The following is a 24,780-nucleotide window of genomic DNA, read 5'->3' as shown; positions in this document are numbered from 1 at the left end:
TATTTTTCAACTTTGTAACTTTTATACTTTTTAAGCTATAAATTAAAAACTATTACAAATTTCCCCATAGACTTAACATTGGCCTCTATGACATCACAATCGGATCATTAAGCAATTAGAATCTTATGCCAGGTGGCCAGCCCCACCTGCAGCAGCCCTCTGTCTCTCAGGCTTTAAGCATACAATCTCTCTGTGAAGACTACATATCCTGTTAACTGTTTCCTCTTTCCACAACTGTTTCAAAATAAAAGTCCTCACTGCAATAATACACTATTAAATCATTTAACCATTGAAACTACTCAACTATTTAACTGTTCAACCATTCCAACTGTCAGTTATCATCAACTATGCCTCCAGTCAACTACATGAGACCTCCATGCACCTAGCAACCAACATAGCAACCATCAAAATTAAGCGTTTATGACCGTTTCCATAGCAACCAACATGATTTTACTACAGTAACTTCTTTACTCCTGATAGTGGCAGCCATGGATACCCCATCAACAAATGTTTCAAAATAAAAGTCCTCAGTACCAAGTTAGCTAGTTAGCATGGTTAGCATAGTTAACATTGTTAGCATAGTTAGCATTTTTAACATAACTGCTAAAAATGATTAGCTAAGTTAGCTAATCAACCTGGTTAGCATTGTTAGCATAGTTAACATTGTTAACATTTTTAGCATAACTGCTAAAAATGATTAGCTAAGTTAGCTAATCAACGTGGTTAGCATTGTTAGCATAGTTAGCATTGTTAGCATAGTTAACATTTTTAACAGTACTGCTAGAAATCATTAGCCAAGTAAACCAATCAACCTGGTTATCATTGTTAGCATAGTTAACATTTTAGAATACCTGTTAGAAATCATTAGTTAAGTTAGAACAGGAATGTTTAAGCTTTAAAATGTCTACCTAAACACTATCAACTCTCTTTAAACTATGCAACCACCATGTTTACCCTAGCTATACCTTAGTAGCCATATCTACATTATCTATCTATATTTTTTTTTGCATTTTCATGCACTGGTAATTCCTTGGAATTGCATTTCTAGTTAGAGTGCATGAAAATGCACTCTACTGTTATCCGATATCTTCTTATTACAGTGCATGAAAATGCACTGTACTGTTCTTCCTAGGCTTTTTCTTATTATTATTCTTCTTCTAACGCACTTAATGCAGCTTCAACCGTTTAACGTAGAAACTCCGTTCAAACTTTGTCGCGTAGGTCTTACTTACGCGATGTGGGCTTTGTATTTTTCAACTTTGTAACTTTTATACTTTTTGAACTATTAATTAAAAACTATTAAAATTTCCCCATAGACTTAACATTATGATTATGACATCATAATAGGGCAATTAGAATCTTATGCCAGGTGGCCAGGCCAGCTGCAGCAGCTCTCCCTCTCTCTCAGCCTTTAAGCATACAATCTCTCTGAAGACTACATATCCTGTTTCCTCTGTCCACAACTGTTTCAAAATAAAAGTCCTCACTGCAATAATACACTATTAAATCATTTAACCATTGAAAATACTCAACTATTTAACTGTTCAACCATTCCAACTGTCAGTTATCATCAACTATGCCTCCAGTCAACTACATGAAACCTCCATGTACCTAGCAACCAACATAGCAACCATTGAAATTAAGCGTTTATGACCGTTTCGATAGCAACCAACATGATTATACTGCAGTAACTTCTTGTTTCCTGATAGTGGCCACCATGGATACCCTAGCAACAAATGTTTCAAAATAAAAGTCCTCACTAGCAAGTTAGCTAGTTAGCATGGTTAGCATAGTTAGCATTTTAGTATAGTTAGCATTTTTAGCGTAACTGCTAGAAATGATTAGCTAAGTTAGCTAATCAACCTGGTTAGCATTTTTAGCATAGTTAGCATTGTTAGCATAGTTAGCATTTTTAGCAAAACTGCAAAAAATCATCACCTAAGTGAGCTAATCAACCTGGTTACCATTGTTAGCAATTGTAGCATTGTTAGCATAGTTAGCATTTTTAACATTATTGCTAGAAATCATCAGTTAAGTTAGCTAAACAACCTGGTTAGCACTGTGAGCATAGTTAGCATAGTTAACATTTTTACCATAACTGCATGACATCAGTAGCTAAGTTAACAATCAACCTGGTTATCATTGTAACCATAGTTATCATTTTAACAGGAATAGAAATTCATTAGTTAAGTTAGAACTGGAATGTTTCAGCTTTAAACTGTCTACCTTCACACTATCAACTCTCTGTAAACTATGCAACCACCATGTTTACCCTAGCTACACCTTAGTAACCATATCCACATTATCTATCTATTTTTGCATTTTCATGCACTGGTAATTCCTTGGAATTGCATTTCTAGTTATTTTTATTTTTCTTCTAACGTTTTTGTGCGTGCAATTCAGCTTCAACCGTTTAACGTAGAAACTTCGTTCAAACTGCGCTGCGTAGGTCTTACTTAGGTGACTTCAGCTTTGTATTTTTCAACTTTGTAACTTTTATACTTTTTGAACTATTAAATAAAAACTATTAAAATTTCCCCCATAGACTTAACATTGTGATTATGACATCATAATAGGGCAATTAGAATCTTATGCCAGGTGGCCGGCCACCTGCTGCTCTCTCTGTCTCAGGCTTTAAGCATACAATCTCATTAAGACTACAGATCCTGTTTCACTAGGCCTACTTCCTCTGTCCACAACTGTTTAAAAATAAAAGTCCTCACTGCAATAATGCACTATTAAATCGTTTAACCATTGAAACTACTCAACTATTTAACTGTTCAACCATTCCAACTGTCAGTTATCATCAACTATGCCTCCAGTCAACTACATGAAACCTCCATGTACCTAGCAACCAACATAGCAACCATTAAAATGAAGCGTTTATGACCGTTTCCATAGCAACCAACATGATTTTACTACAGTAACTTCTTTATTCCTGATAGTGGCCACCATAGATACCCTATCAACAAATGTTTCAAAATAAAAGTCCTCACTAGCAAGTTAGCCAGTTAGCATGGTTAGCACTGTTAGCATTTTTAGCATAACTGCTAGAAATGATTAGCTAAGTTAGCTAATCAACCTGGTTAGCATAATTAGCATTGTTAGCATAGTTAGCATTTTTAGCATAACTGTTAGAAATGATTAGTTAAGTTAGCTAATCAACCTTGTTAACATTGTTAGCATAGTTAGCATTGTTAGCATTTTCAGCATAACTGTTAGAAATGATTAGCTAAGTTAGCTAATCAACCTGGTTAGCATTGCTAGCATAGTTAACATTTTTAGCATAACTGCTAGAAATCATTAGTTCAGTTAGAACTGTAATGTTTAAGCTTTAAACTGTCTACCTTCACACTAGCAGCTTTCTTTAAACTATGCAACCACCATGTTTACCCTAGCTACACCTTAGTAACTATATCTACATTATCTACTGTATCTATACATTTTTGCATTTTCATGCACTCGTAATTTCCCTGGAATTACATTCTCTAGTTATTACAGTGCATGAAAATGCACTGTACTGTTCTTCCTAGGCTTTTTCTTATTATTATTCTTCTTCTAACGCACTTAATGCAGCTTCAACCGTTTAACGTAGAAACTCCGTTCAAACTTTGTCGCGTAGGTCTTACTTACGCGATGTGGGCTTTGTATTTTTCAACTTTGTAACTTTTATACTTTTTAAACTATTAGTTAAAAACTATTACAATTTCCCCCATAGACTTAACATTGCTCATTATGACATCACGGCAGCAATTAGAATCTTACGCCAGGTGGCCGGCCACCTGGGCACCAACTGTCAGTTTCTCTGGCTTTAAGCATACAGTCTCTCAGAAGACTACATATCCTGTTAACTGTTTCCTCTGTCCACAACTGTTTCAAAATAAAAGTCCTCACTGCAATAATACACTATTAAATCATTTAACCATTGAAACTACTCAACTATTGAACTGTTCAACCATTCCAACTGTCAGTTATCATCCACTATGCCTCCAGTCAACTACATGAAACCTCCATGTACCTAGCAACCAACATAGCAACCATTAAAATTAAGTGTTTATGACCGTTTCCATAGCAACCAACATGATTATACTGCAGTAACTTCTTGTTTCCTGATAGTGGCCACCATGGATACCCTAGCAACAAATGTTTCAAAATAAAAGTCCTCACTAGCAAGTTAGCTAGTTAGCATGGTTAGCATAGTTAGCATTGTTAGCATAGTTAGCATTTTTAGCATAACTGCAAAAAATCATCAACTAAGTTAGCTAATCAACCTGGTTAGCATTGTTAGCAAATTTAGCATTGTTAGCATAGTTAGCATTTTTAGCATTACTGTTAGAAATCATCGGTTAAGTTAGCTAATCAACCTGGTTAGCATTGTTAGTAAAGTTAGCATTGCTAGCATAATAAGCATTTTTAGCGTAACTTCTTTCCTCTGTCCACAACTGTTTCAAAATAAAAGTCCTCACTGCAATAATACACTATTAAATCATTTAACCATTGAAACTACTCAACTATTGAACTGTTCAACCATTCCAACTGTCAGTTATCATCCACTATGCCTCCAGTCAACTACATGAAACCTCCATGTACCTAGCAACCAACATAGCAACCATTAAAATTAAGTGTTTATGACCGTTTCCATAGCAACCAACATGATTATACTGCAGTAACTTCTTGTTTCCTGATAGTGGCCACCATGGATACCCTAGCAACAAATGTTTCAAAATAAAAGTCCTCACTAGCAAGTTAGCTAGTTAGCATGGTTAGCATAGTTAGCATAGTTAGCATAGTTAGCATTTTTAGCATAACTGCAAAAAATCATCAACTAAGTTAGCTAATCAACCTGGTTAGCATTGTTAGCAAATTTAGCATTGTTAGCATAGTTAGCATTTTTAGCATTACTGCTAGAAATCATCGGTTAAGTTAGCTAATCAACCTGGTTAGCATTGTTAGTAAAGTTAGCATTGCTAGCATAATAAACATTTTTAGCGTAACTGCTAGAAATCATTAGCTAAGTTAGCTAATCAACATTTTAACATGAATAGAAATCATTAGTTAAGTTAGAACTGGAACGTTTCATCTTTAAACTGCCTACCTTCACATTATCAACTCTCTGTAAACTATGCAACCACCATGTTTACCCTAGCTACACCTTAGTAACCATATCTACATTATCTATCTATTTTTGCATTTTCATGCACTGGTAATTCCTTGGAATTGCATTTCTAGTTATTTTTATTTTTCTTCTAACGTTTTTGTGCGTCCAATTCAGCTTCAACCGTTTAACGTAGAAACTTCGTTCAAACTGCGCTGCGTAGGTCTTACTTAGGTGACTTCAGCTTTGTATTTTTCAACTTTGAAAACTTAATCGTTGAATTTATATTAATTTTTTAAACCATTTTTTCTCCCATAGACTTAACATTGGATTATGACATCATAATAGGGCAATTAGAATCTTATGCCAGGTGGCCAGCCCCACCTGCAGCAGCTCTCTCTCTCTTCCAGGCTTTAAGCAAACAATCTCTCTGAAGACTACACATATCCTGTTAAACTGTTTCCTCTGTCCACAACTGTTTCAAAATAAAAGTCCTCACTGCAATAATACACTATTAAATCATTTAACCATTGAAACTACTCAACTATATAACTGTTCAACCATTCCAACCGTCAGTTATCATCAACTATGCCTCCAGTCAACTACATGAAACCTCCATGTACCTAGCAACCAACATAGCAACCATTAAAATTAAGCGTTTATGACCGTTTCCATAGCAACCAACATGATTTTACTACAGTAACTTCTTTATTCCTGATAGTGGCCACCATAGATACCCCATCAACAAATGTTTCAAAATAAAAGTCCTCACTAGCAAGTTAGCTAGTTAGCATGGTTAGCATTGTTAACATAGTTAGCATTTTTAGCATAAATGCTAGAAATGGTTAGCTAAGTTAGCTAATCAACCTGGTTAGCATTGTTAGCATAGTTAAGCATTGTTAGCATAGTTTGCATTTTTAGCATAACTGTTAGAAATGATTAGCTAAATTAGCTAATCGGCCTGGTTAGCATTGTTAGCATTTTTAACATAACTGCTAGAAATCATTAGTTCAGTTAGAACTGTAATGTTTAAGCTTTAAACTGTCTACCTTCACACTATCAGCTTTCTTTAAACTATGCAACCACCATGTTTACCCTAGCTACACCTTAGTAACTATATCTACATTATCTACTGTATCTATACATTTTTGCATTTTCATGCACTCGTAATTTCCCTGGAATTACATTCTCTAGTTTTCCTCTTGCGATCATGGGTGGTGCTGTTACACCCCACTACACAGCAACACACGACCAAGAAGGCAACAACTAAGTAACAGGAACACACTAATATAGGCGGGAGTAAATCCATAGTAATCCATAGTAAACTTAGGAGTGAAGCTGCCAATATGGCTGCGCCCGCGAAGTTTTTTACGTCATGATCCCGAGCCCTATTGGAATGTCCTGATTGAATGCGATGCGACCGAACGCGACAAGTTGCTTTGCTACGCGACTTCTTGAACCCTATTTTGTCCACTGATCTATAAAGTATTCTTTATAGATCAGTGTATTTTGTCGCGTCGCGTCGCCTTGACATTAACTTCTTCACGACGTAACAAAGGTTCATTAAAGAATGTTATCTCCCTCAACAATGGAATTCTCTTCTCTGATTGGCTGATGGGGTGGCCATTAACTTCGTATAACCTGCTACCTTTGAAGTAGTTCCCGTATCACACTTGAATATTAATTCGCCAAACTCGTTGCGAAGTTTAAATGAACTGTCACGTTGCATCCAAGCTGAAATACAGATGTGCAGAACCATAGTAACATTGTAGCATATGACGGAGGTGGATTGTAGCTAGTTGGATGCCATGTAGGCTATAAAAGTAGCGATCTTTCAAAGTTAAAGTTAATCAGAATCCTGGGATATGCCCGCTTGACAACGGGAGAGATAGAACTAACGACTGGCTTTTGGCCGTAGCAACCAGCCATTTAGAACTAACGACTGGCTTTTGGCCATAGCAACCATCCATTTAGAACAGGGGTCTCAAACTCGCGGCCCACGATATTTTGCGGCCCCCGGCCTGAAATCGAAGCTTAATGTTAGTGCGGCCCGCGCAGATGCATCTGGGCATTTTATATTTTGTAATCGTGGGCTGGGCTCTATGGCTGCGATACCAGCTCATGCTCGTGACAACAACACGAATTAGCAATTGTTTACTTGCAACATGTTCCAGCCCGCAACTTTCTGTCAAAATAATAATGTAGCCTAAGTCGCCCCTTGAGGGTATCTATTATGCAATAAACGACGACACGGGTTAAAACAGACGGGAGGTACGGTGACAAATCTCATTTGTAGCCTAGACTCCACCTGCTAGACATCAAGTGTTTCGATTCAAGCAACGTTTTGACGAACTAGCCCCCTCATTACAAACTACACGCAGGAGACGTGCGGTTTGTAATGACGCGGAAGCGATGCATGCAGGCCATAGTTTTGCACAAACTGAAGCAGAAATACATCAAATGTTGAAACAAAAAAAATCACGTTTGATGAGGTCTTGGGTCTGTTATTCACATATCTGATTCTGAAGTATGTCTGCCTTTTGGAGATTATGATCGATCGTAATTGACAGTGATCTGGGTGCGTCTGTGAATGTGCGTCTTTTGAGTGAACGACATAACAGTGTTTTCTAAGCAGCTACCATGCTTCGACCCTCTGCCCAACATAAATGGAGGTGCCAGTGGTAATTGAGATGATAGTGTCCTGGACCCGGGCCCGTACAGGCAGCTGAAAAACTACAAAGTCACTTGTGACAGGCACTGATTTGACCAGGCTACTTCATTGAATACAAAAGCTTTGTGTTAGTAGCCTAGTAGGCGTAGCCATAGTTTACTGTTGTTGGTTTACATTTTACTATTTTGCTGTTAATTTCTTATGTAGGGTAAAGGACAACAAAAGTAAAGTAGGCCTAAAACTGCTCAAATATGTTCAACATTCAGTATTTAGCCTACTGAGAGGTGCATAATTCGACGTAGTTGTCATCCAGACATCATATGCTGATTAGATAGGTAGGCTATACAGTATTTACACCTTCGTAAACCACAGACTTGGGGGGGGGGGGGGGGGGGGGGGGGCATCCTATGCGGCCCCCCAACCAGTTGATGTTGGTTACAGTGGCCCCCAGCTCATTTGAGTTTGAGACCCCTGATTTAGAACTAGTAACGGCAGTTTTGTCCTGCAAGTAGAAAGTTGATATGTGGCGGAAAGTAGTCCCACAGTCAAGACAGTTTTAGCGATGTTTACGGACGCAACGGTGGAATAAAACTATGTTCTAAATACACAGGTTATGAATACAAACGGGAGATAAGCGGGATAACGGCCTTCGAGGTCGACCGGTTCGATGGAAATAATGGCACGGCGGAGGTAACTCCGTCTCCGTGCTTCGCACGTCGCCGGAGTTCTAGACCTCCACCTAGCCATTATTTCCATCGAACCGGTCACCTCGTCGGCCGTTATCCCTTACTTAACGCATACAATGTGGACACAAACTATCAGTCGCGCAGTCGCTTACAATTAGGACACGGTGTTACACGGACCGGTGGCCCAAAACTTAAGTAGTTTTACTGACGTGCGGGAACAACGAAGTGCAGTTGTCGAAATGCTGTTTACCTGCTGTGTTATAAAATTCAATAGAGTAACATGAAGCTTATCTTTTATCGTTTTCCAGCGTGGAAAAATAATAGTAGGCTAGGCTACACACATGTTTCGGTGACAAAAAGCGAGGAATGGCATGGATAGCATCAGTAAGGAAGCGCAAGATTATGTTCTACACAATTTTTTCACGCTTAGTTTTCATTATCATCATGCCAGATCATAGACCCAGAACACTAATTTACGGGCTGGCATATCAGGCGAGCCAAACATACCCATAATTCTTTGTGTTTTGACGAAGTTGGTCACATGTCAAGAAGACTGAGGGGATAGGCCTACACACGACAAAAAACGGTCCACTGTTCTAGTGCACTTCTTGCCTCGAACGCAACATTAACATGAAACCGAAAGTTGTAGCAGACGTTAGTCGACATTTTGAGAGTTCACAACGCAACTGCTTATAAGAGACGCTCTTTGTGTCATGTAACGTCAGCTTGCTCATTTCGGAGTGCGCTGTATTTCCTATGGAAAATAATGACTGGTCCCGCAGGAAATATTCGTGTTGATGACCAGAAAGGTAACATTAGCGTGTGCTGGCTTCGGGAACCCCGAAGGCAACATGTTTAACATGGCGTCTGGAGAAACGCACTGTTAGGCCTGGTGTCTATTTTTAGGCTAGCTGTCATTGTCTTTGTAAGCTATGTGTTTGTTGAAATGTGTAGGCCTACGCTACAATATAAACTTAAAATGTTTAACGTTAGAGTAGGTAGGCCTAAAGTGTAATTTACTGCCATAACTGTAAGTGGCAGAGGCGAGGTTAACTTAGGGTTGCCAACCGTTCCGTATAATACGGAATAGTCCCGAATTTGACACCTAAAAGTCTTGTTCCGTAGGCTATTGAAACTAGGCTACACAATAACGTTGTTGGCAAAGCTCTGCTTCAACCTGTTGGAAGGCTATTTCATTTCATTCACGACATTTAACAAATTCTTGCCTCTTCCATAGAAACAGAACAGAGACTGTAGGCTACAATAGGCTACATTGTTTAGCATTGAGTATTGTTTAGTCAAATTTGAATAACATGGTCAAAAGATTAGTGTTTCATTTAAAGATCTCCAGATAAGTTATTTACGCCCATTATAATGTATTTATGCTCGGCCGTTTACCATAAACAAAAGTTGGTATTATGTTTCCTGGATCTTTACATTCAGGCATTCAAATGAAATTTCATTATAAAACATATAAATTGTTTATCACTTGCCTACCAGACAGTGTAGGCAAATGCTTGCATGCTTCCCTTATGATGCTTGCATAAGGGAAACATCCCAAAACAATAGCACTCATATATAATTGCTGTTGTTTTCAGGAGTAATTCTCATGCAATCATGCAAAAGCAATGAACTATTGTAAATATCTTACATTAGTAAAGCAGGCCTTTGATGTGCATAGGACATGTGTAGCCTACATGTGCATAGTTTTCACAAACTAGCACTTTAAGCACTTTTAGCACAGTGTTGACTGCTTTGAAGTGAACGTGCATAAAATATAGTATAATAATAATTGTGACAATGATAATCATAATGATGATTTGATGTGGGGTGGAGGTACGTGTAGGTGGGCCCTATGACCCCAAAGTCTGCCATAACCGGGCCTCAAGTTTGAGGCTATTAGTGTTTCTTCCCCCCCCAACCCGGTTGGGAACCACTGTTCTAGTGCACTTCTCCGAGTTGCCTCGAACGCAACATTAACATGAAACCGAAAGTTGTAGCAGACGTTAGTCGACATTTTGAGAGTTCACAACGCAACTGCTTCTAAGAGACGCCCTTTTTGTCATGTAAGTGTAACGTTTCGGAGTGCGCCGTATTTCCTTTGGAAAATAATGACTGGTCCCGCAGGAAATATTCGTGTTGATGACCAGAAAGGTAACATTACCCCCCCCCCGTTTGTTCCGTATTTTATTTTCTCAGAGTTGGCAACCCTAGGTTAACTTCATTCGTCTTTTTATGAGCCTCGACGAAGCGCGGAATGAATAGGTGCGGAAACAGGTTTGGAAATACGGGAAATGCGTTTGAAACGGGTCGGAACATAGGTCTACTGTTCGGAACAGTGTTAGCTTAATGCAGATAGGAAATATATGGCATAAGGCACTAGACAGCTGATGAGCTCTAGATAAAACCCCTGTTGTATGGCTGAAATCTGACGAAAAATGTTACAATTAATATAGTAGACAAGTCTTTCAAAAGTTTAAAATATTGGTATGAATGCCATAATAAGGTGTATGATGTCATATGGTGTCATGAAAATCCTGGACCATCAATTAGGTTATTTTTTATATAGGCTACCAGTTTCAATCTGAAAAAATGTCCAGGACTTCAAACTGTACAATTGTACCAAGTTTCAAGTTTTTATGAAAAAAGGGAACTTTTATTTATTTATTTTTTTTTTTTTATCACATATCACCTGTAGGCCTACTAATAAAGCTCATGAAAACTGTCAAAAGTGCACTTTTTGGCCTTTGACCTTTTGAGCAAGCTTGTTTTTTCTGCATGTGTGCGAGCAGCATATGCGCTCCACTTATGTTGTTAATGATTGAATGGGAAAGGTATTCGGAGCCACAGGCTAAAAGTTAACCCACATCACCACCAATATCAAGTAAATGTTAATGTAGTTTATGCTACAGATTGTTGTCCACATACATTCTTAAAATGGCTCTTGTCTATAGTTAAAAACTTCACAATGGAGGATGTTTTTAGAGTGTGATCTGCAGATGACTTGTATTTCAGGCTATTTTTAGAAGGTGCGCTGCGGGCGCCTCATAGGCAGCACCGCGTTGGAGACCCCTGCTTTAGAGAATGTTAATTTGCTTGCACTACCGTTCCCCTAACCTCAGCAACAACGTTTAAAGGAACACTTCACTGTTTTAAAAGTGATAGTTCTATATTGTGTCAAGTCAAGTCAACTCAAGTTTATTTATATAGCGCATTTCATACACAGAGGTCATTCAATGTGCTTTACATAAACAAAAACCAAACAGTAATAGCAGATAAAAACATAGATGAGCAAAGAGTAATAATAATAATAATAGTAATAATAATAGAATAAAAAATAAAAAGAAAGCAATAAAGAATAACTAGAAAATGTAATTCCATGGAAGGAATTACCATTGCATGTAAATGCAAAAAGGTTGCTGTGTAAAACATAGTTAAAAAGACAACATAGGCTATGACACAGAAGCATAGATAAATAACAATAACTCAATTCCAATTCCACTGAAATTACTTGGAAACCCACATTTAAAAAGCGATTTATGAAAATGCATCAACATAGTATTTTGGAAAATAACTCCTCATTTATTAGAATTTAAAAGACTGAAGTTGCCAACTTCAAACGAGTTGCAAGCGCTGACACTTTAGTAGCCTAGCCTACTGAAGTTCACCTACAGTGAAACGACTGGTAGCTTACATAGTTACATATCTACACTTTAATGCAGGTTAAAAGTATTGGAATACGGAATACAATCTCAAACAATAATCAACGATGATGCAGCAAGGTAGGATATCTAGCAAAACGTTCTTACAGGATATTTTATGTTGGCTACACAACCATATTACAGGATGAGCTAGTATGTTCTTCGAAGTGTTATGTGTGTGATCCTATTAGGAATGTACAATAAGCTTTTAACAAAGGTTTTTGGATTTGTGAATGATATGAAAGCTTTGATTGCCTGGCTAGCAGTAACTAGCTAAAACGAGTGCTAGCTTGCTAACAAACAAACAATGATAGCAACTTAATGCAGTTTGTACTAGAAACGACTGTGAGAAAAAAGGCAAACCTAAATAGTGCAACAACTAGTAGGCCAGGCCTATGTCTATCCGGTTGGACTTAAAACGCTGGGTGAAGATCGGTGTTGTGTAGGCTGCACTGTGAAGATGTTGTGTAAGCCCTGTTGGCTGCAGCCGACCACGTTAGCCTGGAGCAAGTTATGTTTGTCGTTAGCTTAATACCATAGTAAAGCTTAATACAATGCGTTAGATTAGATTGTTTATAGTAGTAGTAGACGGTTTATAACTATACGATCTTTGGATTGTCTTAGCTGTTGATAACGTTACCTAGAGCAAACTGGTTACTGTAACGATGTTAACAAATCAAGTAGGCTTGAGTAGCCTACAGGAGGAGACAGCCTACTGCAGCTCTGTGGCATAGTAGAATGTTTACACAGCTGTTACAACTTAATGAGTAGCCTGGTTTAGCGCAGCAGATCCTTGATTACTGACAGCTGAGCACTGACGTAACAATTAATCTTTGCCGCCAAAGCGTCTCAATGTAAACTCTATGGGAATTTTAAACTCTTTTATCGTAAATATCTCAAAAAGTATGAAGTTCACAAATGTGAAAAATACAATCGTCAAATCTCCGTTACAAGACCTTTGTATGAGTGTTTGAATGACGTCAAACGGTTAAATGGTTTTAGCGTTATAAACCGTGGATTTTGGTCGGAAGAAGAATAATAACATTAAGAAGAATAGGGATAACAGTAAATTGCATTCACATGCAATGTAATTAACATAAAATACTTAAAGGGATATTCCGCCATTTTTGGAAATACGCTCATTTTCCACCTCCCCTCGAGCAAAACAATCGATATTTACCTTGTTCCCGTTCATCCAGCCATTCTGTGAGTCTGGCGATACAACTTTTAGCTTCAGCCTAGCATAGATCATTGAATCGGATTAGACCATTAGCTTCTCGCCTGGCGTTTTTCTAGGCTGATTTGACATGGAACTACACTCTCATCTGGCGTAATAATCAAGGCAACTTGCAAACGTACCACAGGCGCAGTGATATCTTACGCAGCATCTGAAAATAGTCCCCATAGACAACAAGCAGTAGTAGTGCCAGTAGCTGCAAGTTGCCTTGATTATTACGCCAGATGAGAGTGTAGTTCCATGTCAATTCAGCCTAGAAAAACGCCAGGTTTCATTTTCAGTTGGTCTTATTGCACTTTCTAACTTGAGAGGAGACACGTTTTAAATGGGAAAATTACCAGAAATCTTAGTCACTTTTAAACATGAAGCTAGCAGGCGAGAAGCTAATGGTCTAATCCGATTCAATGATCTATGCTAGGCTGAAGCTAAAAGTTGTATCGCCAGACTCACAGAATGGCTGGATGAACGGGAACAAGGTAAATATCGATTGTTTTGCTCGAGGGAAGGTGGAAAATGAGCGTATTTCCAAAAATGGCGGAATATCCCTTTAAGGTGGAATAACTAGAATACAGGTCTGTTTTTAACAGATAGACTTTGCCAGAGTCTAATTTAGCAAACCAGTGATAGTGATCCTTCTCAAACACTCAGAGCTGTTGCCACTCTTTGGAGATTCGTTGACGTAGGCCCATCTGTGTGCGCACACAATATTTCTTTTCTTACTTGGGAGACCTTAATGTCCAGGGCCGATAGCTCAGCCGTCCCTGACGCTGACTACCACCCACCAAAAACTATCCCCAAACAGGGGCCGTACTCACCTGAATCTCCCTTTGCCCAACCAAGGGCAGAACGTAGTACTTAAAAGGAACAAACCAGTACTACTCACCATGAGTGCAATTCTCCGGCATGTTGAGGGATCACACACATCAGGTTTCAATTTCCAAAACAAAATCAAACTTATAAGGAAAGCATAACATCATTTAAAAATAAAGATTTATACAGAAAGCATAAAAGACTCAAGGTGAAATAATTAATATAGCCGCAAGCGGCGATGGCGGCCCCGAGCACCTGCGGTGCGGACCTGTGACATTTCGGAATCTAATAAAGCAACATCTACGTGATGGTAGGCATATGCATGAGCAACACACACGCCCATCAAATGTGGTTAATTTTCGTGAATATATGTGTCAACCACAACAGACAACACGCTAGGTGGCGCTATAGAGTCCCTAAGCCACACCCTAGGCCATAGCTCAGTGTCTGACTAGCGGTGGCAATAACACACAATAATTTGGTCCATTTTTGTGAATGTGTGTGTCAACCACAACAGACAACGCGTTAGATGGCGCTATAGAGCGCACCAATATAGCGGCACCAATTCCACATGTAGCTTCCAAATTACATCCAAATGATAACCTTTTTTCTGCCTTTAACACCAACTTCCTGTTTCTTTAATAAGATGCCATAATTCAAACCTTCGCCATTTCAATATACTTAGAAAATTAAAAAATCTGTTAGCAATTCCTCTTTGGCAACCCCTCAAGATCATTTTACTGCTGGTAGTTATCTAAAAAATCTGCTTCCAGCATACCTGCTTGGGGGTGGGTGGAGGCTATACCAGACATGTGAATTAGGCATATCAGTATCAGCTTTATCATAGTATCTAATATTAAGGAAAGTTTCAGACCAATTAACAAAGGTGTTGTCAATATCTGTGACATTTCCTATTTGGTCAGCTAGTGGCAGTAAACCAGGTTAGCAGCTTGGGTATGTGGATATCATCAGATTAATTCAGAGGCGGACATCCCGTTTTCAGAGAGTAAAAGTCCTGCCAAGTATTTGATCTAACCATTTAGTAAACCAGCTCATCCTAATTAGCTGCCAGGTAGATCAGATAATTATGGCAGGACTTTTGCTCTCTGGAACCAGAAAAGTCTGCCTCTGGATTCATTTTACTAACATTTTGTAAAAAACTATGCTGACTTTGGCCAACCGGTGACTCTATGCCAAACAGGCATATTAGCTGTTTAGATGTCATATACACCTAATCTGACTAACCAGATGAATCTATTTATGACATCTACGAAATGCAGTTCTGATTGGTAATCCACATTTGACAACTTAACCTGTGTGTTGCTTTCACATGTATACTGAATTTTGGATATTAATATGTGACATGCAAGACTAGCATGTTTTGTGAGAAAGAGAATTGAGTCTGCATTGTCAGACAGTGACGGTGTGTTTACAAAATTAGAGCCACAAACAAAAAAAGGTAGTAAATCCATAAGGAATATGAACTATGCACAAAAGGATGATGTGTTCTGTCCACATCAGTGTGAGAAGTGACAGGTCTTCTGTGCCACCAGTTCTTTAAACTGGGCACAAAAGGTGTGAGGGCCAGGCGTAGGCACTGGTGCAAGTGCTCATCAGTGAGTGTACTCCTGTATTTGTTCTTTACCATAGTCATGGTTGAAAAGGCTGACTCACAAGAGTATGTTGAAGGGAACATGGTGAGAATGTGCAGGGCCATTTCTTGCAAGACTTGGACACCTGCTGCAGGGGCCATCTTCGTCCAAAAGGTGGCAGGGTCACAGAGAGATTCCTGCAGTGCTATGTTCTCCTGAAGCTCAATCAGCTCTGATTGAAGAGAAGCAGCACTAGCCCATGGGCAGACCTTCAGGGCTTCATTTGTGAATTTTGACAAATCTTTCACCAGGAATGGATTTTCAATACACAGCAAGACCTGTTTTCCCAGAGGAAAATCTCCAAACCGGATTTCAACATTTTCAATCAATTTGTCCAGTCCAGGAATTTCACATATTTGTGATGCTGTGTTCCTGAAGGTTGACAGTTTTGGGAAGTGAAGCAGGCCCTCCTCCTGTATATCACTTTTGAATAGCTCCAGTTTCCTCTGAAAAGCATGAATAGCTGACATGAGGTCACACACTGTGTTATTTTTGCCCTGGAGCTTCAAATTCAGATCATTGAGGTGGCAAGTGATGTCTGATAGAAATGCTGCATTTTCCATGTTTTCATGGTTTTGCAGAATTCCACAAATGGTTTTGCTTTTGGACTCTTCTGATTCAACAGAAATGTTTCTAGCTCTTTCCGTAATATCCAAAAACGTTCCAGCACTTTGCCTTTACTAAGCCACCTGACATTATTGTGCAGAAGCAAATCATCAAATTCTGCATTGACCTCTGAGAGGAATGAGCGTAGCAAGCGATGTTGCAGAGCAACATTGGTGTGTAGACCTTTTGATTTTCTAATTGAGTACCCCTGGTCTAGTGTCTCGGGACAGTGCTTGGGTGTCCCGGGACAGTGTCTGGGTTTCCCGGGACAGTGCTTAGGTGTCCCGGGACAGTGTCTAGTGCAGGGGTATTCAATTAAAATTCAAAGAGGTCCAGTTACTAAAATTTCCTCCCGGCAAAGGTCCGAATCTTAAATTGTCACTCAAAATAGTGTAGGCTACCCTGATGTTAATAAAATCAATAATGCATGTACATTTCTAGGCCTATTTAATTTATTGTTACACACATACAAAAGTGTTTTGAAAGTAATATGCTTGTAACATAGGCCTACCAAAAAGTCTTAACTTGCAATAGTTGTCTTTACTAGGCGGGTCATTCCACGCCAAATCAACCAGAGCCCATGCACTTGCGTCTCAAAAAAATCTGAAAAAAATACCATGTGTGCCTATGTTACCCAGGAGACACTCTGTAAAATGTTTTTGTGCTAAGATCAACACTTTTCAAGTAACAGCCAGTTTTACAAGGGGAGGGGGGTGCATTTTGTCCATGTTTAGGGTGGAAAATGAAAAAGAAAGATTTGCATAAGACAAGTCAAATTGGTGTTTTTAAAAAGAAGAGGTAATGCAGATTATAGAAAAAAATATTTTAAAAATCTTTGCATATTCCCACAACGTGTTAGGGTGCTCTGAATATGAGATCCAAATGTATTTTTCAAACTTGTGAGGTCTGCTGTTCAGTCCCTGATGGATTTTCTTTTCTCTTCATTGCTTTTTCGGAGAGTGTTTCTACTTATCTCAATAAGAAGAAAACCCCAAGAGCCTATGTTGAGTAAAAATGTGTCTTCTGAAGGCCTAAACAGAACCCAGCCAAGAACTCCAATACAAATTTGATCAACTTTGAGGGACTGCTATGACCATGCAGGATCATCCAGACTACTCGTGGTGATTTTACTGCATACTATTCCTATTTATGCACCAGCCTGCAAAATTTGAGCCTCCTACAGATTCTAGTTCTTGAGCAATGAGCTTGTGAACTTTGACAAAAAAAAGAGGCAGAACAAATTTGACACCCCCCTCCCCCTGTAAAACTGGCTGTTACTTGAAAAGTATTGATCTTAGCACAAAAACATTTTACAGAGTGTCTCCTGGTTAAAGGGATAGTTCGGATTTTAAGACACGAAGTTGTATGGGTTCCCTGTCAGCAACGTAGTGCATCAGCACTGACTTACCCCCGACAGCGTCCTGTGAGCCGAGATCCAGCCGGTTTTAGATCGTTTTTGATGCTGAAGAAAGTAGTCCGGCAAGTTTCTGGGGTCACGAAAGTAAAGTGTTTTTCTTCTCAAAACCATATGCGTTCAACAAAGTGATATATTTGCACCACAAAAACGTTGTCCAGGAAAAATTCAAACCTCGTTATCACTTACTTATTTTTCGCGATTCCTATCACTGCGCGCTACTGACAGCTGGACAACGTTTTTATGGTGCAAATATATCACTCTGTTGAACGCATATGGTTTTGAGAAGAAAAACACTTTACTTTCGTGACCCCAGAAACTTGCTGAAGAAAATAGTCCGGCATCAAAAACGATCAAAAACCGGCTGGATCTCGGCTCACAGGACGCTGTCCGGGGTAAGTCAGTGCTGATGCACTACGTTGCTGACAGGGAACCCATACAACTTCGTGTCTTAAAATCCGAACTATCCCTTTAACATAGGCACACATGGTATTTTTTTCAGATTTTTTTGAGACGCAAGTGCGTGGGCTCTGGTTGATTTGGCGTGGAATGACCCAGGCCTACATTTCAAGAAAGTTAACAGACACTACACTGAATTTATTCTGAATAGAATAAATATAAAGTGCAAACACAACTTTGAGCAGCCTGAACGTAGGAGCTATATTTCAAGTAGGCCTAGCCTAGGTCTAATGTAAAACATTCCGAATCTTTTGAATAAAATAAAAGTGGATCTTTAAGAATAAATAAAATAAAAGACCTTTGCATACTGCGTTCTAGAACATCCTCTGCTAGTTCGATGTTCTTGTTGTCGAGGCTGACAATGGGATCTGTAACGTTTCTGCAGCCGCATTAAGCATTCATTCACATCGCTAAATGCTCTCTTGTGTTGCACCAAAATCCACGCAATTTTTAACGAACACTAATTTGCCTGGAAATCCATGCGTGATCACACGAGTAGACCTGTCATAGTGTGCTTTCAATTTGATAATTATTAGCCTACTCCGCCGAGGAGGAGAGTATGTTTTCATCGGGGTTTGTGTTTTATGTTAGATATGTTTTGACAAATAACATTGTCTGTCTGTTAGCTCTCGGAGTGCTTTTCAAGTTTTACTTGCCCTCACTGCGGACTTCTGCGCGTACCTTTCCTCAAACGACCCGTGTTTGATCTCATAGTGACGCTAACGTTGCCACAGTTTCACTGCGCATATTCACAGCAGAACGATAGTCCGTCCATTCATCTTTAAAAGTTCGGTTTTCACCATCTATTTTTTCCTCATTTTTGAGCAAGCCATTTTCTCTCATCTCCTCTCTCTCTCCCGCTAGGCCTATTCTCTGTTGCTGAAAGGTAAACAGTCGAGTGAATTGGCTTGGCTACGGACGATGCTCTTTGATAATATTAGGCCGACAATTTCAACGGATCCGGACAGAACCGTCACTGGGTCCGGACCCGGACCGCCATTTGGTGATGCCCGGTCTAGTGTCTCGGGACAGTGCTTGGGTGTCCCGGGACAGTGTCTGGGTGTCCCGGGACAGTGCTTAGGTGTCCCGGGACAGTGTCTGGGTGTCCCGGGACAGTGCTTGGGTGTCCCGGGACAGTCCACAGGCCACCAGCAACAGTACAGTACAGTTATTGCTCCCACTGCTACTGGAGAGTGCTAGTTTATGAGCTAATTCTGTGTGCATTTTCAGCATGTAAAGTTTCTTATCTGCTGTTCTGGTCTAGTGAAACAATTCAAATGACAAAACAACTCGAGAGGGGGCCGTAAGGTCACAGTAGGACACTCTGACCAGAGTCTGCACTACACAACTGGGTAACCAGGCCATGGAGAAGGACACGGATAACTTATTGAGCAAGATCAACACATCAACAAAGACCAGAGCAGGGTGAGTGCAGGCGGCATTAACTCAACCCACTCACACATGCAAACTTGGACACACAGATACACAAATGCACTGGGACCAAACAATATCTCAATGTTTCTGCTTGGCCATACCACGTGGCCATACCATGCCATTACATCGCAAACAGACAAACAGACAAACAGACAGACAAACAAACAAACCCTGATGAAATCATAGCCTCCTTGGCGGAGGTAATTAGTTGATTGGGCTCCACATGGGGGCCAGCATGGGGCATTAGGTAAGATGAACGTTGAAATTAAGATGAAAATAAAGTCTAAGAAACCGTGGATGGCTACAAACTCCAAAATTCAATATGCCTGTCAATATGAGACTCTACACCCATTTCACCTGATAACCCCCATGCCGAGCCATTTTCATTATGTGCCACATAGTAAATGTACACAATAATTTAGTAAGGAACTTACTCATACATCGACAGCAGCATAATGTGTAAAATGCTCCTTGAAAAGTTCCTTTTCAAGTATCCTTATCCCTCATGTGAAGCCCAAATCAACATTACTAATTACCTCTGCCGAGGAGGTTATATTTTTATCTGGGTTTGTTTGTTTGTCTGTTTGTCCATCTGTTGTGATGTAATGGCATGGTATGGCCACGTTATGGCGATCTGAATAGTCTAGGTTCAATTGTAGGACAACCAAAAACAACAATGCAGGCAGAGGTCGGCACTCTCTCAGTGCTTTTCTAGTTAATTAAAGCTTTCTTTGACAATTGTTACAATACAGTGACACAAAAAATGAGCATAAATTACCCTGTAGTGAGATATTATCACCTGGTTTATTATAGTTCAAAACCCGAAAAATCCCCCTAAAGACCCTCCTGGCACGGCGTACATTATGTGTGGCCCAATTAGACAACAATTGTTTTTGAATCAGTAGATGTTCCTCTCTCCAGCAACAGTAAAGCCATCCACCAAAGCCACTGCGAATACTGTATGAGATAATGCCTCTTAAAAATGACCGAAATTTAGAGGGATGAAAATTCTGCTTTCAGTGGTGCAGATAACCCCCTAGTGCACCTTTTGGTCTTTAAAACTATGCTACCTAGGCTCTAAGGAAATATAAAGCTTATTTTCATATCTTTATCAGGATAATAAGGGTAGCCATTGCCATTTCAGTCATTTTCAGCCATGAATTGTTGGATTTTTGAGGGTCTCTGAGAGGGGTTCCAGAATTATATGGCTGTTCATAGTTCCACACACTTACAGTACCACAAAGTATGAGCCGATTTGGCCGACCCCCCCATCTTCCGACCTCTGCCTACTTTTGCCTGGTTTTCCTCGTGCAATGACTCTTAAATAGAACTCTAGAATCCAAAGTTTAGACTTTTTCGTTAAAAAAACATTTCATTTGAATTATGGCCTGCTTTTGAATTAAAGGTGACCTAGAATGGAAATATTTTTTTTCTTGGTTTTCATGAATTATGAGAGGTTGTGCATAAACAAAGAGCTATCATGAACATGAGGCATGGTTGTGCCCTCCTTCATATGGAAATCTTGAACTTAGAAATAAACACTGAAAAATGGGCGATTCAGCAAAACTGCTTGCTTGTGATGTCAGACCTCGCAAAGCCATTGAAGTTCAATTGGGGTTGCCAAAGAGGGCGCCATTTAGTCAAACAGACCATTTCAATACCCAGCCTAAATATATGGTTTTAATTAGTCTTGTAAAATTGCAATTGAGTTTATTTTTTTAAATCAAAGTTGAATATATACTATTTTAACATCAGAGAACTCAGTGCAATACTCTATTCATCCATTCTATAGGACCTTTAAGTTTGATCGGACTTTAAGTTGAGAAGAAAGTTTCAAGACACTACCTGTTAAGAAACGCACATTTTCCCTGTGGATGTAGGCTAGCCTACAAACCTAGTTGAGACGCCATTCTGTAGATCTTCCAAGGCTTTACTTGTCTATCCCCCCCATAGATTGTGCCACAGCATAGCAACTTATTTTTACATGCCAGGCTCGCTTACAGTTGTTAGATTGCACATAACATGTTTGCTGTCTTCTTTTTTTGCTCTTTCTCAAGGCCTCAGTGCAGAAAATTAGTGTCTTGTGTCTCTTTGTGTTTGCAGACCACCAACACACAGACCTCCATCACCAGTGCCCAGCTGTGTGTCCATGAAGAGTGATATGTCACTTCCTGAACCTCCTCACTTCAGCTGTGGACCGGTTCCATCAGGACTAGAGTGAGTTCAGACATATAGGAGATCATGCAGGGAGAAACACACACACACACACACACACACACACACACTACAGACTAGCAGTCCGAATCATGAAGGAAGGTTGGCAGAAGAAGATAAAATAGTGAATACTGTCTATGTTTGTGCTATTACGTGTGGACATATTGTGTCATAAAAGGACATTTGGTGTCTTGTGTCTCTTTGTGTTTGCAGACCACAGACACACAGACCTCCATCTCCAGTGCCCAGCTGTGTGTCCATGAAGAGTGTTATGTCACTTCCTGAACCTCCTCACTTCAGCTGTGGACCGGTTCCATCAGGACTAGAGTGAGTTTAGACATATAGGAGATCATGCAGGGAGAAACACACACATACACACACACTCTTTTATGTACACACAGACCCACACACACACATAGACCCCGCCCCCCCCGCCACACACACACACATGATATGGAAACTGTTCATCAAATACACTTCTGTGCTACCCAAAATATGTCATAGCTTCAAGTCAGTTTTAATTCTCTCAGTCACACAAACACACACGCGCACGCACGCACGCACGCACGCACGCACGCACACACTACAGACTAGCAGTCCGAGTCATGAAGGAAGGTTGGCAGAAGAAGATAAAATAGTGAATACTGTCTATGTTTGTGCTATTACGTGTGGACATATTGTGTCATAAAAGGACATTTGGTGTCTTGTGTCTCTTTGTGTTTGCAGACCACAGACAGACAGACCTCCATCTCCAGTGCCCAGCTGTGTGTCCATGAAGAGTGATATGTCACTTCCTGAACCTCCTCACTTCAGCTGTGGACCGGTTCCATCAGGACTAGAGTGAGTTTAGACCAAGCGGCAACATTCTAAACTGAACAATGAAGCCTACCCGGAAGTTCGAAAAACTGCAATACCTCGAAAATCCGCTGGGGACTGGTCCCAAAACAGAGCAAATTTCCATAGACGCCCATGTTAAAATGTCCGTTTTCACGGCGTAAATTCATGTTTTTAAAGCCTGGTCCCATGGACTTTTATTGTATTTTTCGGTAGTTTCCCGGTCCCTGACAACTGTGAGGGGGGTGAATTTTTTTCTAACTCGTTAGTTTAGATCGCATTTGGATATAAAAAATTAATGACGTCGTCAACTTGATTGACAGCTGACCAATGTCGAGGTTGACGTTGCCAGCCGAGTGGATGTCTCAGCCGTGATCCTGAATCTTCATCACCGTATCCTCTCTGAACATTTTTATTGAAAAATTTGATATACAATGGGCTTCTCTGCTATTAACTGTACTAACCGACACCAGAAGAGGACATCACTCTAGTTCTCCGGTAAGTGACATTCCACTATTATTTCACGTAGCTGCTAGCTTATGTGAACGTTAGCACTATGTAGCATCAGTAACGTTAGCATAAATCGCCAGGACAAATTAGAGCCTGTGGTATGTCTCTGGTTTAACCTACCGCAAACATGCTGGCTTACTATCGGAAATCCCCACGTAAGTGTAACGTTAAGGAAGTAATGAACTAATTTGCTTATTGTTGAAACCTAATGGCAGAAGCACCCACAAACATTCATTTAAGAAATGTAGTGAAAACCGCTGTTGTGAGTTAGCTTCATGTTAATGTTACTAGCCCCAGGTACTTGAGTTAGCTGTAAATCAACAAACAGACTGTGTAAGGGTAACATATGTGTTTTCTTCAAAAAACCTTTAGGGAATACTTAGTCTGTTGTCAATTTACAGCCTCGGTTGTTGCATTTAAGATCAAAACTAGTAATGCACCGATGTCAAAATTCTGGCCGATACCGATAACCGATGTTAATATTGCCGTTTATGGCCGATACCGATATTTACCGATGTCGATATATAGAAAACACATTTTTAGATAATCAAACAAATCATGAATCCTCAATAAATCCTTTTTTTTTTTTTTTACTTTTTTTTTCAGAAATGGAATTTTGCACATAATGTCTATTTTAAATAGCTTTATTGAGAATATCTAAGTCATCTAAGTCCAAGTCACATACTCTGTGAACATAATAGGCCTACAACAGTTCAAATTTTTAAAGTAGGCCTATAAATGGTCAAAGCTATAAGCCAGAACGAACTGGAACGTTTACATTTTAAGCAGGCTCGCCTGTGCGCGTACCATCAGGCTACTGACAAGAGAGCATTTCCCTTGTGTGTATTCACACCAAATTGGCCTACGATAACTCCCCAACTCTGTATCCCATTAACTACATGACAGTATAGGCTATTTACATTTTTGTGTGAAGTTAGTGAACACATTATCAATTTAATGCAAAACTATGCACGCGCGCACATTATGTTTGAGCAGGAGAGAGAATACCATGCACGCATGCAGGCACGCATGCAGGCTGTTGTTTACTTTTACTCGCCCATCTACAGTAGGCTATTTGGTTATCATGTTAGGCTAATTCACTAACTCAAGACTCGTCATGGATAAAACACGTCTTTTGAAACAACGAAAACAAAGGATGGAAGCACCAAAGCTAGGAGTTATTTCAGTTGGAACAAGGTAGGCAACGAGCTTACGTTTAACAAAACTAAAGGTAACGTTAACGTTAGCCTTTATAGGGCTGTATAAAGTCCTTGTCCTTGTCAGGCAGTAAGCTATGTAGGCTACTTTTGGATGACCAATGCACGAACCTAAAACCGGAAAAAACGGACAAATATTGTCAACGCAGAACGTTTCCTTGCGGGCGGATAGTGTGCGTGTGTGTGTCGGTATGCAAGCTGAGTCAGTAGCCTATGTAACTAATTTAGAAACGTTGTGGT

The 24,780-nt window shown here is 39.7% G+C and overlaps 1 protein-coding gene across 7 annotated transcripts in view; it reads left to right on the top strand.

The window, feature by feature from the left end:
* The first annotated feature begins 9,077 nt into the window (after positions 1-9,077).
* LOC134082415 (protein NLRC5-like) overlaps positions 9,078-24,780 on the top strand; it is an 86,098-nt gene continuing 70,395 nt past the window's right edge. For 5 of the 7 annotated variants that reach the window (XM_062538134.1, XM_062538154.1, XM_062538163.1 and 2 more), the window contains exons 1-5: positions 9,078-9,261; positions 19,596-19,756; positions 21,869-21,982; positions 22,193-22,306; positions 22,706-22,819. In XM_062538134.1, coding sequence (XP_062394118.1) covers positions 19,695-19,756; positions 21,869-21,982; positions 22,193-22,306; positions 22,706-22,819 — 404 coding nt within the window. In that variant the 5' untranslated portion in view covers positions 9,078-9,261; positions 19,596-19,694. Of the gene's footprint in view, positions 9,262-10,505; positions 10,607-19,595; positions 19,757-21,868; positions 21,983-22,192; positions 22,307-22,705; positions 22,820-24,780 lie in introns of those variants that run through there. The other 2 variants (XM_062538126.1, XM_062538171.1) reach the window with 2 other exon arrangements.

Source organism: Sardina pilchardus, chromosome 1, assembly GCF_963854185.1.
Source record: "Sardina pilchardus chromosome 1, fSarPil1.1, whole genome shotgun sequence".
Taxonomy (NCBI): Eukaryota; Metazoa; Chordata; class Actinopteri; order Clupeiformes; family Clupeidae; genus Sardina; species Sardina pilchardus.
The sequence above is the reverse complement of the archived record's forward strand: the minus strand, read 5'-3'. Positions and strand labels throughout refer to the sequence as shown.